Source organism: Cucurbita moschata, unplaced genomic scaffold, assembly GCF_002738365.1.
Source record: "Cucurbita moschata cultivar Rifu unplaced genomic scaffold, Cmos_1.0 Cmo_Scf00019, whole genome shotgun sequence".
NCBI classification, from domain to species: domain Eukaryota; kingdom Viridiplantae; phylum Streptophyta; class Magnoliopsida; order Cucurbitales; family Cucurbitaceae; genus Cucurbita; species Cucurbita moschata.
Genome location: NW_019268535.1, coordinates 1,923,310 through 1,942,561, shown reverse-complemented (window position 1 = coordinate 1,942,561; position 19,252 = coordinate 1,923,310). Strand labels below are relative to the sequence as shown.

The following is a 19,252-nucleotide window of genomic DNA, read 5'->3' as shown; positions in this document are numbered from 1 at the left end:
GGGGGGGGGGGGGGGGGGGGGGGGGGGGGGGGGGGGGGGGGGGGGGGGGGGGGGGGGGGGGGGGGGGGGGGGGGGGGGGGGGGGGGGGGGGGGGGGGGGGGGGGGGGGGGGGGGGGGGGGGGGGGGAGAGAACGAGTGTCAACAAAGACGTTGAGCCCCGAGGGAGGTTGATTGTGAGATCCCACATCGGTTGGAGGGGGAACGAAACATTCTTTATAAGGGTGTGGAAACCTCTCCCTAGCAGACGCTGAGCCCTGAAAGGGGGTGGACACTGGAGGGGTGCCATCGACGACGTTGGGCCCAGAAAGGGGGTGAATAAACGAGAGCGAATCATTCTTTATAAGGGTGTGAAAACCTCTCCCTAGCAAACGTGGAGCCCCGAAGGGGGGTGGGCACCAGGTGGTGTGTCATCGAGGATACTAAGCCTCGAAGGAGGGTGGATTGTGAGACCCCACAACGATTGGAGAGGGGAACGAGTGCCAGCAAGAACGTTGGGCCCCAAAGAGGGGGGGATTGATTGTGAGATTCCACATCGGTTGGAGAGAGGAACGAAGCATTCTTTATAAGGGTGTGAAAAGTTCTCCCTAGCAGACGTTGAGCCCTTAAAAGAGAGGACATGGGATGGTGTGCCAGCAAGGACGTCGAGCCACGAAATGGGGTGGACACAAGGTGGTGTGCCAACAAGGACGTCGAGCCACGAAATGGAATGGACACGGGGCAGTGTGTAAAGAAGGACGCTGAGCCACGAAGGGGGGTGGGCACGGGGTAGTGTGCCAGCAATGCGCTGGGCCTTGGAGGGGGGTGGATACCGAGCAGTGTGCTAGCAAGGATGCTGGGTCTCGAAAGGGGGTGGACACCGGGCAGTGTGCCATCGAGGACGCTGAGCCCTGAAGGGGGTGGACATCAGGCGGTATGTCAGCGAGGACACTGGGCGTCTAAAGTGGGGTTTTTAGTGAGATCCCACATCGATTGGAGAGAGAAACGAATGTCACTATGGACACTGTGCTCCGAAGGGGGTGGATTGTGAGATTGCACATCCGTTCAAAAGGCGAACGAAGCATTCTTTATAAGGGTGTGGAAACCTCTCCCTAACAAACCCTGAGATCTAAAGGGAGGTGAACTCAGGGCATTGTGCCAGCAAGGACGTTAAGTCACGAAGGGGGTGGACACGGAGCGGTGTGCTAGCGAAGATGCTAAGCCCTGAAGGGAGTGGACACAGGGCGGTGGGCCAGCGAGGATACTTGGCCCCGAAGGAGGGTGGACATCGGGCGGTGTGCCAGCGACGAGGACGTTGGGCCCCAAAGGGGATGAACTGTGAAATCTCACATCAGGTTGTGAGGGGTACGAAAACATTCTTTATAATGGTGTGGAAATCTATTTAGACATACCTTGTAGACCGCACCAAATCCACCTTCACCCAGTTTGTACTCCGCTGAGAAATTGTTAGTAGCAGCATGGATTGTACTGAAATCAAATTGCAGAGATTCAACGGTAGGCATTTCATCAACTGCAAAATTAATTAAGAATTCATCACAAATTATTCCCAAAATTCAATTTCAAGTATGAACAAATTGAAGAACACCAAAATAAAACCACCTGAGTGTTTCTTCGTCTTTGGCCTTCGGCGCAGGAAACACCAGCCCCCCAAAAGCATTATGGAGACAGTAATTGAAACCACAATGCCAACAATCGTGACCGTTGGGAATCTTCTTTTCTCTGTTCAAAAAACATTTGAAATCAGACTCTCATGGCTTAACAAAACGAGTCCAATGGAAGGAAAATACCGGGCGGCGGCGGCGGCGGAGAAGGAGGAGGAGGAGGAGGAAGAAGCGGCGGAGAAGGAGGAGGAGGAGGAGGAAGAAGCGGCGGTGTTGGAGTTGCCGGAGGCTGTACCTCGAGATTGAAAAATTGATAAACCTCGTAACGAACATAACAGCTCGAAAACAGAGCTCTACCACCACGTTTATTACTGCAACAACTCGGAATAGTCTCAATAGCATGTGCTAAGCATTCTCGGCAACTCTGAGTGGACAGATCGCCGGTGCACTGTGCTAATGTTAGATAAAACCTTTGTTTTTTCTTTATTTAGATTCACACGTTTACATTTAATTTCCCTTTGACCATTTGACAAACACGTCGAATGGATTAGCTAATTCTTAGACGTCAATTTTCTAGGAAGTGGCACAGATTCAGTTGGCCACTCTCCACCCATTTTCAGTTGGCCACTCTCCACCCATTTTTAGGATAGGCTGTATTTAAATAGGAAATCTGTTTACAAGATTTCACCACCGGATTTTGAAGAGCAGTCAAAGTTTCAGTCCTTCTCTCTCTCTTATTTTACGCATTTTATCTTTCCTCCAACAACCTCCTGTCGACAATATCCTCTCGGTGATTTCCCTGGCCAATTATCGAACTACAACAAGTGGTATCAGAGCCTCGTTGAAGCAATCGGTAGTATACCATCACAGAAGAGCCAACCTATCAACAATCAAGTTGAATAGCTCAAGTGGTCAGAGCGTCGACCTAACAACACACAGGTCTCAGGTTCGAGTAGAAGAAAATGCAAAGTGCAAAAATAAATACATCGTCGTGGGGTCCATCTCGAGCAGGCTCGCTCACTCCTCCACGTCGCCAAGTGCTGGCATCTCCATCACCACCACGAAGAGGTCGTGGCCGACGCCGTGATGACGGGCGTCGAGGTGTCGTTGAGCGAGTGATCAGGGAGACAACGACTGCCGTCGTTCAGTACCCGATGTTGACAAGGTCCAACTACAACGAGTGGGCCTTGTTGATGCGCGTCAACCTACAGGCGCATGGGTTATGGCACGCTGTCGAGCCAGAGGAAGGAGAAACAATCGAGTACCGGGAGGATCGGCTGGCGTTCGCCGCCATATTACGATCTGTGCCCCCAGAGATGTTGGCATCTCTCTCCACCAAGCGCACCGCGCAATCGGCCTGGGAAGGAATTAAATCCCGTCGAGTCGGTGTACAGCGAGTGCGGGAATCCAACATTGAGCAGCTGCGGAAGGAGCTCTCGGGGATCTCCTTTAAGGACGGCGAATCCGTCGATGATTTTTCAATGCGAATCACGGGGCTCGCCAACAGCATCACCACACTCGGTGGCAGCATCAACGAGACAGAAATCGTGAAGAAGATGCTGCAGGTCGTCCCCGATCACCTCGAGCAAGTTGCAATTTCAATCGAGACTTTGCTTGACGTGAATGACCTAACGGTGGAAGAGGTGACCGGAAGACTGCGTAACGTCGAGCAGCGGAAGAAAAATACCATTTCAGCTGTCGACAAGGAGGGTCGTCTACTCCTCACTGAGGAGGAATGGCTTGCACGCCTAAAGCTCCGTGATGACACCGGCGAGAGCAATGGGCCCTCCAGCCGCAAAGGCGGTAAGAAGCCGTGGAAATCTCGATGGCGCATGCACAGGAAAGAGGCGGATCAAAAGAAGGAGGAGTCGACTGATGACGGGCCAATCCAGTGCTCGTACTGTGGGAAGAGAGGTCACCTGAGCAAGAATTGCTGGAGCAAGCTCAGGAACAAGGAGACGGCCGAAAAGGCCCATGTGGCTCAATCCGAGGAGGATGAGCCGGCCCTTTTCATGGTGACTGCATCAGTCCTACCTGACGTCGAACCCGAGGAAGAGCTCCCCAAATCCACAGAGGTAATCGACGACGGCATAACTGCTCCGGTGAGCGTCGAACCCGAGGAAGAGCTCCCCAAATCCACAGAGGTAATCGACGACGGCATAACTGCTCCGGTGAACGTCGAACCCGAGGAAGAGCTCCCCAAATCCACAGAGGTAATCGACGACGGCATAACTGCTCCGGTGAACGTCGAACCCGAGGAAGAGCTCCCCAAATCCACAGAGGTAATCGACGACGGCATAACTGCTCCGGTGAACGTCGAACCCGAGGAAGAGCTCCCCAAATCCACAGAGGTAATCGACGACGGCATAACTGCTCCGGTGAACGTCGAACCCGAGGAAGAGCTCCCCAAATCCACAGAGGTAATCGACGACGGCATAACTGCTCCGGTGAACGTCGAACCCGAGGAAGAGCTCCCCAAATCCACAGAGGTAATCGACGACGGCATAACTGCTCCGGTGAACGTCGAACCCGAGGAAGAGCTCCCCAAATCCACAGAGGTAATCGACGACGGCATAACTGCTCCGGTGAACGTCGAACCCGAGGAAGAGCTCCCCAAATCCACAGAGGTAATCGACGACGGCATAACTGCTCCGGTGAACGTCGAACCCGAGGAAGAGCTCCCCAAATCCACAGAGGTAATCGACGACGGCATAACTGCTCCGGTGAACGTCGAACCCGAGGAAGAGCTCCCCAAATCCACAGAGGTAATCGACGACGGCATAACTGCTCCGGTGAACGTCGAACCCGAGGAAGAGCTCCCCAAATCCACAGAGGTAATCGACGACGGCATAACTGCTCCGGTGAACGTCGAACCCGAGGAAGAACTCCCCAAATCCACAGAGGTAATCGACGACGGCATAACTGCTCCGGTGAACGTCGAACCCGAGGAAGAACTCCAACTGTGCATAACAAATGCACCTGGGGAGCCAATTCGACTAAAGGAGGAGCGAGTGCTCGCTCAAATCGGTGAAAGAGGCAAGCAGCAAGAGCACCGGCGATGGGTCCTCGACACGGGGGCATCAAACCATATGACCGGGGCCAAGTCTGCGTTCTCTGAGCTTGACTCGGGGATTCGCGGGACGGTGAAATTCGGCGATGGCTCCGTCGTCGAGATCGAAGGGCACGGTACCATCCTATTCGTCGGCAAGGGAGGCAATCATCACAAGCTGACCGGCGTCTACTTCATCCCGAGACTCAAGGCTAATATTGTGAGCCTGGGTCAACTCGATAAGGCCGGCTGCCACATTTCCATCAAACGCGGGCTACTTAGGATCCGCGATGATCGACGACGGTTGCTCACGCAAGTTCGGTGCACGACAAATTGCCTTTACATTCTAAAGCTAGAGATAGAGCAACCAGTCAACTTCTCGGCCAGGTACCGGAAGATGGAAGACCTATTAGGAAGAGGTGAACCACCTGGACTGGGGGCGCGCCAACTCGAAGAAGAGGCGGCCGAACAAGACGTGGAGTCTGGAGGACATGCCGCCAGGGACACCGAGCCATAGGGCTCAAAACGGAGTTCAAACGAAACGAAATAAGGCATGGATTAGCTAATTCTTAGACGTCAATTTTCTAGGAAGTGGCACAGATTCAGTTGGCCACTCTCCACCCATTTTTAGGATAGGCTGTATTTAAATAGGAAATCTGTTTACAAGATTTCACCACCGGATTTTGAAGAGCAGTCAAAGTTTCAGTCCTTCTCTCTCTCTTATTTTACGCATTTTATCTTTCCTCCAACAACCTCCTGTCGACAATATCCTCTCGGTGATTTCCCTGGCCAATTATCGAACTACAACAGCTAATGCATAAAGGGTTACATCTGATGTGAAATTAACCACCTGGGTCGCGAAGGATCCGTTCAACAAAGCATTGTCGGCTGCTCGAGCTCCGGTGTCGGTCAATAAGGACATCACTAGTTTGTTGAATCGAACCTTGTCGACGTCTATATTAGCTGTATTCAGTAATGCGAAACTCACATTTATAGACAACTGGGAAAAGAAAGGATTGTCGGAGTAACGGAATATGCATTCATCGTACCAAAAAACAGCGCCTTTACTCAGGGGACAGAACAGGGGAATGTTTCTGGCAGCGTCGGCCACGCAATTATCACAGATGTTGCTATGGACGTCTCCACGGCACTGGAAGAGACCATAAACGGAGTCTGGTGGTTGGCCGAAGGAAGTACTGTAGAATTTTTTGACGGCGGCGACGGTGGTGAAATCATTGAAGAGAAGATCAAGGCTGAACTGATAGGCGGTGTTCTTGGTGAAATTGTGGGGTAAACAACTGCGATATGGGTATGAAACTGAGGTCTGAGCGTTTCCATGGATGAAGAAACAGAGGAGGATGTGGAAGAGGAAAGTAAGATAACTGAACATGTTAAACAAGTCTATGAACCGATTCGAAGGATTTTGCAGAAAGAAAAAAGATGTAAGAAGAGCAATAAGGAGTCAAGTCTTCAAGTTGGAACACGCAGGGAGTGGAACAGAGTGAAGTTGGATTTGGTTTTCAACGCAGTCCTACCAATAATTTATGGGGAAAAATGAGTGTTATAAATGTTTATACACCNCAAAAAAAAAAAAAAAAAAAACACCGTGAGATCTCACAATCCACCCCTCTTCGAGACCTAGTGTCACGGTCCTACTTTTTCAACCTTGAGGCGTCGTGATCTTCACACACTCATGACCAACCTTAGGAAGAATTAAGGCCCATATATATTTTTTGCTCTGACTTTGTGGCTCCATCAAACCTTATGCAAGATTTGTCTACGCTAATCGAACATTGTTTGTGCGGAATCCAAGCTTGTTCGACCACACACACCGCCTAGGCGTGCATGTTCAATCGTCTGCGAAACGATCGACTTACCTCTACACTAGCCAAGTCATTCGTCTCGACCTTGCCTCTACTCGAGGTCAAGGTCTCTCAATTAAACATCGCGTCTCATCTTGTCATGTCGATTCCCATCGACATGGCATATATGTCTTGACTCCATCCTGAGTCTCGAGGTGTCGTTGGCAATCACAACTCACTTGGACATGCCATCAAGAATGGGTCCACGTGTCGCTCATCTCATCAGGACATCCCGAAAATCCATCCATTCGGGTTCTATCGAGGCATTGGCCCTCCCATGTCCATGCCATGACATTTACGGATACTGTATCGGATAGCGGGTGTATGTAGCAACCTCCGACACACGGGCCGAGGCACAACACCGGCACACCCATGCCGCCCGTCCTTGAAAAACTCATTTCAAAGGAAGTCGCCCAAGACACTCGTCTCGACACACTCGCTCTTGTTGTGACACACGTATGTGCCACATGGTAGTTCGTTAAGGCCACAGGCCTAGGGGTGGTGGAGAGCTGACACCATGGTACCCAATGTAGTACATTTTGAGTCATGGTCAATCCATCAGGCATAAACATGATCTCGGTGAACGGTCATACGCCGCCATGGAGCGTCCACATGGTGCTCAATTGATACCAAATTTGGCGAGCATTCATATTTTATATGGAAGAACGTAACTTCGGAACCACATGCCCAAATTCCTTTTGGAACTCCGACTTTCGAGATTAAGGCCTAGGACCCTACCCAGTCCTCCAACAAGCCTGTCTTTGTCACTCTTGTCTATTCGATGTCTCTATTTTGCTTATGTCTCGACTTGTTTTCAATGCCCACTTTGTGTGGTGTGTTAGATGGTGCATCATCCTCCTCGGTTGCATCATGGCACTTGAGGGTCGCCGCTTCTCTTGTCTCAACGTGAGGGTCACAACCTACTCTCTTCATAGTTAGGTCGTGACACCCAGCATCCTCGCTGGCACACCGCTCAGTGCCCACCCTCCTTTGAGACTCAGCGTCCTCACTGGCACTCGTTCCTCTCTTCAATTGATGTGGGATCTCACAATCCTCCCCCATTCTGGGCCCAACATCCTCGCTAGCACTTGTTCCTCTCTTCAATCGATGTGGGGACCTCACAATCCACCTCCCTTCAGGCGTCCTCGCTGGCACACTACTCGGTGTCTCTGGCTCTGATGCAATTATTTTGAGATTCCACATCGGTTGGGGAGGAGAATGAAGCATTCTTTATAAGGGTGTGAAAATCTCTCCCCAATGCGTTTTAAAAACCTTGAGAGGGAGCTCGAAACGAAAAGCCCAAAAAGAACAATATCTGCTAGCGGTGGGCTTGGGCTGTTACAATTCTTGCAACTTTTTTTTGTTCAACACCTAAAGATTTTATTTGACTAGTTAAGTTAAGATAAAGACATGATTTTGATACCACTAATAATAACACTAAATCTCTACAATAATATGATATTATCCACTTTGAGCATAATCTCTCGTGAGTTTATCATTAGTTTTCCCAAAAGGTCTCATATTAATAGAGATAGTGTCCCTTATATATCTAAGATCTTTCCCTTAATTAATCAATGTGGAAGAATAAATCGAGTTCGACAAAAAACGAGGTAAGAGGCTGAGATGGGCCATTTCGTACTACGTTACTCTTTTTTTTTTTTCTCCATTCAAATGTTTCTCATTGAATGCCCAGATTTTAATTTCATATTTTTTTTTTTTTAAATTTGAGTGTTCAAAAACTTCAATAACTTGAAGATTCCCCTCCATTTAATTCTATTGGATCATTAACTTATTTGAATTTTTTAATTTCAAATAAATAAAAATTTTATGGGTTAGAATTCATTAATGAATTCTCCCAAATTAATTTGGGTTCAATCAAACCAAATCAAATTTATTATCAAACTTAAAAACAAATTTTATTTAGTTATTTATTCTCCAATCACCCCAAGTAAATTTTACTTTTTTTTATACACAATTTTTAAAGATATATATTAAAATTAAATTGTAAATATTAATTCAATATTTTAGAGTTAAAAAAAAAAAAAAAAACTATCCATTTTAAATTAAATAAAAGAAATACTACTCAAACAACAATTAGACTGAGTCTATTAACTATCACAATCTAGGTGTGAAAAAAAAAAGTCATGTCATGTTTTATAAAGTATTTGGTTTTAGGTAGTTTTCAAGTAATTTTCATAAATGGTTAATAATGATCAGATATAAATTCAAAATACTTTTCCAATCCTCCTAAATTATTTCATTTCTTTGAGATGTGATGTTTGGGTCTTAAATAATTAATTTCCGAAAAGGAAAGAGCTAAAGGAAGGAAGAAAAGTCGTAAAATGACCTAAGAAAATGATGCACAAAGAAGGGTTCAACATTAAATGAATGAGATAAGGAATAAGTTGAGTAGTTTTTTCTTTTTTTTTTTTTTTTCTTCTTCTTCTATTTATCTATCTATCTATCTCTATTTATCTATAGATAAGGATTAAAGATATTCTAAAATCTCACATCAGTTGAAGAGGAGAACGAAACATTTTTTTTTATAAGGGTAAGGGTGTGGAAACCTCCCCCTAATAGATGCTTTTTAAAACCGTGAGGTTGATGGCGATACGTAACGGACCAAAGCGAACAATATCTGTTAGCGGTGAATTTGGTTGGTTACAAATGGTATTAGAGCCAGACATCGGACGAAGTGCCAGCGAGGATGCTGGCTCTCAAGGGGGTGGATTGTGAGATCTCACATCGAATGAAGATGTGAACGAAGTATTCGTTATAAGGGTGGGAAACCTCTTCCTAACAGATGCATTTTAAAATCGTGAGGCTAATGTTAATGCGTAATAGGCCAAAACAAACAATATCGGCTAGTGGTGGATTTGAGTTGTTACAAATGTTATCAGAGCCAGTCATCGGGAGGTGTGCCAGCGAGATCGTTGGTGTAACGGATCAGGTAAAAAAAAAACGGTTGTCGGCAGGACCGAAAACTCCGGCGAACGTTGGAGTTTTCGTTCTCACACAACCCATAAAGAGAGCCCAACGTCGGGGTCACCACGGAAACCAAACCGACCTTCAGCCACCTCCAAGACTCCTGCCGAGAAGAAAAATAGTGAGAAAACGAGAAAGATAGTGAGAAAATCTGACGAAGCTCCAGCAAAGCCAAACCCTACGAAATCGACGTCGAAACTTCCGATTTATGCAACGAAAATAATCCCAGAGACTTTACACACACTAGGGGTAGATTTAGGCGATTCCTACACATGGTACACCGTCAGACAAGGGAGATAGAACGTCGGATTTTTGAACCCTCTCAGATCCGGGAGTGTTAGGCCTTTACGAACCAAACAAATACCAAAAACGAAATTAGGGGGAGAAGGAGACTCGGAAACGGAGGAGAAAGGAGGGAAAAAGGACGTCGGAACGACGTTACCGAGGAGAGAGAGAGGTCGCCGGAAAATTTCGTGTAACCAGGCGAAGAAGACGAAGTCCGACTCGAGGGCCGGACTCCCGCGACCCGAACCGAGTCCAACCCACTCTAGTCCAAACCTCGGCCGACGACACTACCTTGGCCCAGTCGCCTCAGCCCAAACCAGAAAGCCCAATTACGACCTAACCCATCAGCCGCGTCCCGAGACCCGCAAGCCTAATCCAATACCCGACGCTCACAACCCAGCCCACCTGCAGAAGTTTCCTTTCAGTCCAGGCCCGATCCATCACTCGCGGTCAACCCAGACCTGTGACTGCAACCGAAAACCCGCGCACTCGACTCGACAACTCGTGCCTCGACCCAAGACCACTGCACACATGTTGCCCTCTAGTTGTGCCACGTGGCACGTCTGCAGCGCGACACCCCTCAGCTCCGGCGGCTTAATCGGCTCGGCGGTGGCTTCTCGGCTCCGACAGCTTATTCGGCTCGAGAAACCTGTTTTCGACCTATTTGTTACTGTTCTGACCCTCCCAAACTTAGTTTCGACCCCGTTTAAGGTAAAATAAATCATTTTAAGGTCGTATTTCACAAATTCAAGTTGGAAATTATTTATGTTTGTGAAATACTAACGAAGGTGTCGAATGATCCAATAGGAACCAACCACCAGTGGAAGCGTAGGACGTATACAAGGAGCTAGGAGCTTACGTTTATATTTTAGGGAGTACTTCGGCTAAGGCCTACCAAGTAAGTGGCTCACCCGTCGTAGGTTATGCGTTGTATGTTGGCACGTGCCAGTGGATTTGCACGTGTCATTAAATTGTATGCTAGACTGTTGTGCCTAAGTACGTAATCTTGTGAACATAAATGTATTTTGTTTAGTATGATGTGATATGTAGTGCTTATGACGTTTATGATGTTCCTAAATGATTATGGCATGATTGTATGAAATATTTGAATGTAAACAGTATTAAATGTATGACATGAAATATGGTAAATTGCTTGAAATATAACCCCGTTAGGATTATGTATGATACGTAGACTGAAAATGAGAAATGACACGTTAAGCATGAAAGATGATCGCGGGGTTATATTCATTTATGATAAGGTAGGAGTAATGGGGATCTCATGCATTATGTGTGTTCATGCATTGGGGGGATACCCTTATTCCATCACGAGGGTATGGACGCGTACATCCAATGGCAGGATGACGATTGTTATGTTTTGTGTAGCGTTGTCGTGACGGTTACTAGTTCTAACGGGTGTCCGGCCTAAGGAGCTCCCAGAGTATGCTCGTCCAACAAGGAAAATGGCCCAGTGGTGTGCGAACTGGCTAGTGAGTCCATACTCGCACGTATGGACTGTGTGTAGAGTATATGATACACGTCCAAATTACTCATTAGAATAGCACCGTAAGAAGACAAATTGAAAGATAAGTCCTATCATCTCATTGCGTGTGATTGTTACATAACCCCGATAGGGGGTCACTTACTGAGTATTCTAGAAATACTCAAGCCTCGTGCTACTATATTTTTTTCAGATAAAAGCAAGACACCCATATGAGATCGACGGCGGCATCGCACATCCCGGGACTGTGGCACATGCATAAGATAGTTGTTTCCATTTCGTAGTATAAGTTAGTATAGGTTGAATTTCGTTTGCATTTAAAGTATAGGTTAGTGTAGGTTGAATTCACGTTTGCATCATTAGTATAGGTTAGAATAGGTTGAATTGTAATCGCATAATAAATCATAGGGCAGAATAAGTGTTGTTTTTTTTTTTTTCTTTCTTTCCCTTGTATTCCTTTTTCACGAGGTAATAAAAGGCTAGCGTAAGTCGCATTTATGATAAGAGCCCATTTAATGTAAATTCCGCATTTAAGGTATAATAACGACCTAAGATTAAATAGGTAAAATTTAAGGTCCTTATAGCTGGCCCCCGAAGGGGATGGATTGTGAGATCTCATATTGGTTGGAGATGGGAACGAAGTATTCCTTATAGGAGTGGGAAACCTCTCCCTAAGATATGTGTTTTAAAACCGTGAGACTAACAACGATTCTTAAAGGGCCATAGCAAACAATATCTACTAGCAATGAGTTTGGGCTGTTACAAATGATATCAGAGCCAGACATCAAGAGGTGTGCCAACAAGATTGCTGGCCCCAGGGGGAGTGGATTGTGAGATCCCACATCGGTTGTTGATGGGAACGAAGTATTCGTTTTAAGAGTGGGAAACCTCTCCCTAACAGACTCGTTTTAAAACCGTGAGACTGACGACGTTACTTAAAGGGCTCTGCAAGCGATGGGTTTGGGCTGTTACAAGTGGTATTAGAGCCAGACATTGGGCAGCGTGCTAGCGAGGACTCTACCTCCCAAGGTGGGTGAATTGTGAAATTCCACATCAGTTAGAGAAGGGAACGAAGTATTCCTTATAAGGGCGTGGAAACCTTTATCTAGGGATGAATTGTGAGATCCCACTTCTCCTAGAGAAAGGAACAAAGTATTCCTTATAAGGGTGTGGAAACCTCTCATTAAGAGACACGTTTTAAAATCGTGAGGCTGGTGACGATACGTAACGAGCCAAAGCGGATAATATCTGCTACCGATATTGTGGCGGTCTTAATAAATAATTTGTATGATGGCTATACATAACCAACCAGCGTCGACAATATCTGCTGACGGTGGGTTTGGGCTATTACACATATTGTAGTAGTATCATTGAATAATTCGTACGGGATACAATCTTTAAAGGTTTGAAATTATAGCTACAAATCATTTATTGATGTTAGTAAGACATACTTCAGTGTGGATACAACTCAGACATAGATGTTTCATTAACTGTGATCCACATCAGTTGGGGAGGAGAACGAAACACCATTCATAAGGATGTGATCCACATCGGTTGGGGAGGAGAACGAAACACCCTGCATAAGGGTGTGGAAACCTCTCCCTAGTAGACGCGTTTTAAAGCCTTGAGGGAAAGTCCGAAAGGGAAAGTCCAGATGACAATATCTACTAGCGGCGGACTTGGGCCATTACATTAACAAACTACTGGACCGAGATGTGCTTGTGGTTCGATTACTGTCTACTACAATACCACCATCTTTACTGTGCATGAATGACGCTGGTTCCCTGCGCAATGGCAAGGTTGTAGAATAACTATTGAGCATTAGAACAATGGATGTGATATGAACCAAGAGACTTGGAAAATATATTAAAAGAAGCATTTGTGCTTTTCTTTAGCCAATGGCTAAGTTTCTTTGCAACTCTATCTAGTTTAGGTTGCATGTAGAATCATTCAAGCTCGACATGATCAATCTTGCTTGTGGAGTGATTCGAATCTCAATCAAGTGTTCTTGTCTTGAGATATTTGATCAACAAGAATCATTGAAGCTAGACATGGTCGATCTTGCTTCTGGAGTGATTCGAATCTCAAACAAAGTGTTCTTGGCTTGAGATATTCGATCGACAAGGTAATCCGAATCTTATTCCCCTTGTATTGATTCCTTATCTTATCAGGATGTCATTGAAGGCCTACGGCTGGGATTCTCCTGAACGCATAACAAAGCAATATGGATGCATCTAAGCACTTCATTTCTTGAGTAATTATCTCTAAGTATTGGGTCCAATAGCTCTAAGGATGTTCCATTCTTCCATAGTTTCCAAGCCTAGCAAAAAAAAAAAAAGCTCATGAGTTTATGAATTATTCGATCATTAAGAGTAAGAATCGTTCACTTACATAGGTCAACATGTCTTCGGCAAGTTTCGACAAATAAAAGGTGTTATTTTTTTTGCCACTTATAATTTCAAAGATTAAGACTCCGAAGCTATACACGTCAGATTTCAAGGAGAAGTTTCCGTACATTGCATACTCAGGAGACATGTAACCGCTGAAAACATGAAAATGGTCAACAACGACAATCGTACAAAAATGACTTTATGAATCATACAAGTCAACTTACTATGTACCGACAATTCGATCGGTAATTCCTTGAGTTTGATCCACTTGAACAATTCTTGCCATACCAAAATCCGAAACTTTTGGATTCATATCCCCATCTAACAAAATGTTACTTGCTTTCAGATCACGATGAATAATTCGAAGACGAGAATCTTCGTGCAGATATAAAATTCCTCGAGCGATGCCGTTGATAATTGTATATCGTTTGGACCAATCCAGCTGTTTTTGTCTAATTGGATCTACAAGTTTTGGAAAATCAAGTTAAAAATATAGGAAATGAATGGTGAAAACAATAGATTATGAAGGAAGAACAAACCAAATAAGAAAAAATCGAGGCTTTTATTGGGGATGTATTCATAGATGAGTATCTTTTCTTCACCCTCCATGCAGAATCCCAATAACCTTACGAGGTTTCTATGATGAAGTTTAGCAACCAACGTAATCTCATTCTTGAACTCTTTAAAACCTTGCAGAGATCTTCTTGATAATCTTTTCACGGCTATCTCTTGTCCATTCTCAAGTCTACCCTGTAATAACACACCGCCAATTATTAATAGCTGAACTAAAATTTTTTTTCTTTTTTTTGTAATAGTTCCGGCTAATAATCTTTCGGTTTTAATCATCTTTGAGTTTTCCTTTCCAGTTTCTCCTCAAGGATTTTAAAACGCGTCCATTAGGGAGAGGTGTATGTGTAATCACGACTCTCCATAATGGTATGATATTGTTCACTTTGAGCATAAGCTTTCGTGGCTTTGCTTTGAGGCACACCTCTCCATAATAGTATGATATTGTCCACTTTGAGCATAAGCTCTCATGGCTTTGCTTTGGGTTTCCCTAAGAGGTCTCGTCCCAACAATCTGTTGAGGATTGTTGGGAGTGAGTCCCACGTTGGCTAATTTAGGGAATGATCATGGGTTCATAAATAAAAGAATACATCTCCATTGGTATGAGGCCTTTTAGGGAAGCCCAAAGCAAAGCCATGAGAGCTTATGCTCAAAGTGGACAATACCATACCATTGTGGAGAGTCGTGATTCCTAACACGATCCTCCGGGCTTCCCCAAAAGGTCTCATCCCAACAATCCTCCCTTCAAACAAAGTATACCATAGAGCTTTCCCTTAATTGAGACTCGACTCGTTTATCTAGAGCTCTCGAACAAAGTACACCCTTTGTTTGATTCATGAGGATTCTTTTGACATGGCTAAATTAAGAGCATGGCTCTCATGAATCACGACTTTCCACAATAGTATGTTATTGTCCACTTTGAGTATAAGCTCTCATGGCTTTGCTTTGAGCTTCCCCAAAAGGCCTCATACCAATGGAGATGTATTCCATACGTATAAACCCCGTTCCTTTCTCCAATCGATGTGGGATCTCACAATCTACCCTCTTCGACGCCCAGCGTTATTGTTGGCAAGAGTTACTTTCTCTCATCAATGTGGGACTCCACCAAAACCACCCTTTCGAGGCTCAACGTCCTTGTTGGCACATTACCCAATATCTGACTTTAATATTATTTGTAACCGTCCAAGTCCATCGCTAGTAGATATTATCCTCCTTCAAGTTTTGTTTTCGGGTTTCTCAAGGTTTTTAAAACGTGTCTGCTAGAGGTTTCCACACGGTTTCCACTCTTATAAAATGTGTTTCGTTCTCCTCCCAACCGATGTGGGATCTCACATTTTCATTCACAAGTATGAGTAGTTGTGTACCTTGTAGACTGCACCAAATCCGCCCTCACCGAGCTTGTTTTCCTCTGAGAAATTGCTAGTAGCAGCGTTGATTGTATTGAAATCAAATTGCAGAGATTCAGCAGTGCTCATCTCATCAATAACTGCACAAAATTATATCCCACAATAGGCTACAAATTTGCAGAAAACCAAATCTAGTATGTATGATAAAGGAAGAACAAATACCACTGTCTTCCTTTACAGCATTGTATTTCTTCTTTGCTGTTGGTCGCAGGAAATAGCAGCTCAGAGCAAACAGCAATATGGAGACAGTAACTGTAATTGGAACCACAATGGCCACAATTATCATCATTGAGGATCTACTTTCCCCTGTTCAACAAATTCTATAATTTCAGCTCTTTTTTTTTTCCCCTTCACAAAACGGGTGTAACGGAAGCTAAAACGACGATTACCCGGCGGCGGAGGAGGAGGAGGAGACGGCAGCGGCGGAGGAGGAGTAGACGGCGGCGGAGGCGGAGGAGGACTAGACGGCGGCGACGGAGGCGGAGGAGGACTAGACGGCGGCGGCGGAGGCGGAGGAGGACTAGACGGCGGCGACGGAGGCGGAGGAGGACTAGACGGCGGTGGCGGAGGAGGAGATGGGGGGTCCATCTGGGTTCTGAGCGCTTCCATGGATAACGTGGAGGAAGAGAAAAGTTGGAAAATTGAGCATGTCGATCATAAGAAGATTAGTAAGAAGTCAGTTTCCAAATTTGCACGCAAACGTAGAAATAGTATGAATCCGGACAGGACAATGGACAACCTTGGACGACGACAGTTTTTGGGTGCCTCCACTTTCATTTCGACCGCAATTATCTTATCGGGGCCGAAAACAAGTTCAAGAGGGTCGAAACAGTGAAAATCGGACTAAAATAGGGGTCCCTGAGCCGAATAAGCCGAGTAGCCGCCGGGAGCCGCACCAAGCTGTCTAAGCCGACCAAGCTGAAGGACTATTTGCGCCGCGGGTCAACACGCGGCAAGCCAGGAGTGAGCCACGTCATGTGCAAGCGTCTCGGGTCGAGAGGCGGTTTAGGTCAGCTCGCGGGTCGCATCGAGTCAAGGTGCTGCAGACTGGGCTACTGCTGCAGTGACGGTTGCTGTACCTCCAAGTGTCTGGCTATAGCCTAGAGAATCTAGTCCGACCAGCAAGCCCAGGGTGTCTGTGAGCCTGCCTGGTAGGCCTATGCTTGCACATGTAGGTTGTGTATAAAGAAGTACTGCGCATCCAATGTGCATAGATTGGAGGCCCCCTAAAAAAATACGGTTTTAAATGATAGGTCTCATTTATTTTGCAAGTCCATGACATCGTTTTATGATATTGTTTTAATTGAATGTTTCTGCATACAAAGGTTATATCATGCATATGATAGCGACTCTATTTCGGTAGAAAAATCACTGTCATTACAATTACAATAAAGATTTTCACAAGTGCTCCAAAATAATTTCTCACTAAATTGTACTTACAAATCACTACCTTGAACTATCCATATGGCTAAGAGCCTTCATAGTCGAGACACAACGACACTGACTCTTTAATTACCCAAACAACCTAAAACTGTCTACTTCTCTCCATTTAAATAGGATAACCCTAGAGCTTTGTTGGCTACTAGTACCAGCATCATAGCTTTATACCTCAAGTGATAAGATAAGGAATCCCTACAAGGGAAGTAAGATTCGGATTACCTTGTTGATCGAATATCTCAAGACAAGAATATTGTTTGAGATTCGAATCACTCCACAAGCAAGATCGATCATGTCTAGCTTGAATAATTCTTGTTCATCAAATATCTCTACGCAAGAACACTTGATTGAGATTCGAATCATCTGAATCTTACTCCACTTGTAGCGATTCCTTATCTTATCATCAAGCCCTAGCACCTTGACTTCTTGAGTTCTTAGCTCAACTTCATTTCTCTTGTTCCCACCATTTGCCCATCAGGACCAATATGAACACAATCTTCCAAAACCAACCCTCGATGCTTTGTCTTGAACCACATAATCTTATATCCAACACTCGTCACCAACCCAACTCTCAAATCCACCTTCCCACACAACCCATTCACACTCAACTCAACCTCATGCACATCAATTCTCTTGCTTTCCAAATAAAATCCCGACATCGAGCTCAACCCGACACTCTCGTTCTTGCAACGTACTGTTACATTAAGCTCATCGAAGAACACACCAACCATTTTGTTGGGGTTTGAGATCGTCACATTCAATGCTAAGGAAGAGCTAGCGCTACCATTTTGATATGGCTTCAAATCCATGTTGGAGATCATGAAGATAGGCTTCTTGGGGATTAGGCTCGCCCATATGGCTAAAGAGGCTAACCCTAGAATTGTTAGAACTTGTAGGAACCATATGTATATAGAAAACTCGCATTTGGAGGCGTTTTTGGCTTCCATTTTGGAGAGAAGGGTGATGATTATAATGGTATTATATAGAAAGCTTGCAATTTCTTTGTGAAGAAGAAAGGTAAGCCATTTTGGTGTCGTGTTTGAGTTGGTTGGAAAGAGGAGCCTTTAGCTACTTTTGTTTGCTTTATTCGTTTGTTCGTAGGAACATGATTTGTGGGTGTTGTGTTTTTTTAATTTTTACATATCATATGCACTTCATCTATGACATTTAAAGGGGATTTCTTAGGTGTAAAGTTGTAACTTTTGCGTCATTGATCATATTGGAAAAGCTTGAGTGGGATTCCTTGCTTCAAACTACTAAGAATGTTCCCACTTCCCTTGTTACAAAAACATTTTCATTGTATTTAGTTTGTTTTATTTCCTCGAGAAGTGGGCGTAAGTAAGGCGGATTCAACTGTAATGTCGAGGACGAAAGATGCTTTAACCTATAAATCTCGTTTAATTAGGTTCTGGATCATAATTTTGATAGTAGGGCTTTCACCCATCTCAATTGATCAGTTTTTGGTCAGTAATCTCGTACTTTTTGATAGTAGGGCTTTCACCCATCTCAATTGATCAGTTTTTGGTCAGTAATCTCGTACTCTCGGGCTTTCACCCATCTCAATTGATCAGTTTTTGGTCAGTAATCTCGTACTTTCGACCAATTCACTGATTATCTAGTGTGTTAATGTAACAGCTGAAGTCCACAGCAAGTAAATATTGTCTTCTTCGGGCTTTTTCTTCTGGACTTCTTCTCAAGGTTTTTAAAACGTGACTACTAAGTAGAGGTTTCCACACCCTTATAAAGAATGTTTTGGTCCTCTCTCCAACCGATGTGGGATCTCACAATCCACCCACTTTGGAGCCTAGCATCCTTGTTGGCACTCGTTCCCCTCTCCAATCGATGTGGGACCCCCCAATTCACTCCCTTCAGGGCCCAACGTCCTTGCTGGCACACTGCCTGGTGTCCACCCCCTTCGATGCTCAGCTTCCTTGCTGGCACATTGCCTGATGTGGGATCTCACAGTTAACTTTCGCCCGAAGCAAGCAAGACGAGGTCGACCCTCCCTATCAATCTTGCTATTTTTCCCCTCCAAATTCTCAGCATATCTACGCATTTGATTAAACGGCCAATACTGCTGATCTTCCAAAAATATGGACAGTTAGACATCAAGTTTTTTACAAGAGAAAAAAGAGTATGTAGAAGTTCGTGTTTTTTTTTTTTTTTTTTTTTTTT

The 19,252-nt window shown here is 45.1% G+C and overlaps 2 protein-coding genes across 2 annotated transcripts in view; both read right to left on the bottom strand.

Annotated features, from left to right (window-relative positions):
- LOC111456844 (putative receptor-like protein kinase At4g00960) overlaps positions 1-6,155 on the bottom strand; it is an 8,258-nt gene extending 2,103 nt beyond the window's left edge. The window contains exons 1-4 of the mRNA XM_023098877.1: positions 5,453-6,155; positions 1,785-2,046; positions 1,597-1,716; positions 1,389-1,507 (exon numbers count right to left, since the gene is read on the bottom strand). Coding sequence (XP_022954645.1) covers positions 1,389-1,507; positions 1,597-1,716; positions 1,785-2,046; positions 5,453-6,037 — 1,086 coding nt within the window. The 5' untranslated portion in view covers positions 6,038-6,155. The remainder of the gene's footprint in view (positions 1-1,388; positions 1,508-1,596; positions 1,717-1,784; positions 2,047-5,452) is intronic.
- A 6,702-nt stretch (positions 6,156-12,857) lies between these two features.
- LOC111456835 (cysteine-rich receptor-like protein kinase 10) lies at positions 12,858-17,254 on the bottom strand. Its single transcript, XM_023098859.1, has 9 exons — positions 16,380-17,254; positions 16,030-16,235; positions 15,803-15,946; positions 15,599-15,720; positions 14,207-14,417; positions 13,892-14,129; positions 13,669-13,819; positions 13,452-13,597; positions 12,858-13,112 (listed from the first exon to the last, which is right to left on the bottom strand). Exons 1-9 carry the CDS (start codon positions 16,415-16,417, stop codon positions 12,965-12,967), a joined length of 1,404 nt encoding a protein of 467 aa, XP_022954627.1. The 5' UTR covers positions 16,418-17,254; the 3' UTR covers positions 12,858-12,964.
- Positions 17,255-19,252: the final 1,998 nt, after the last annotated feature.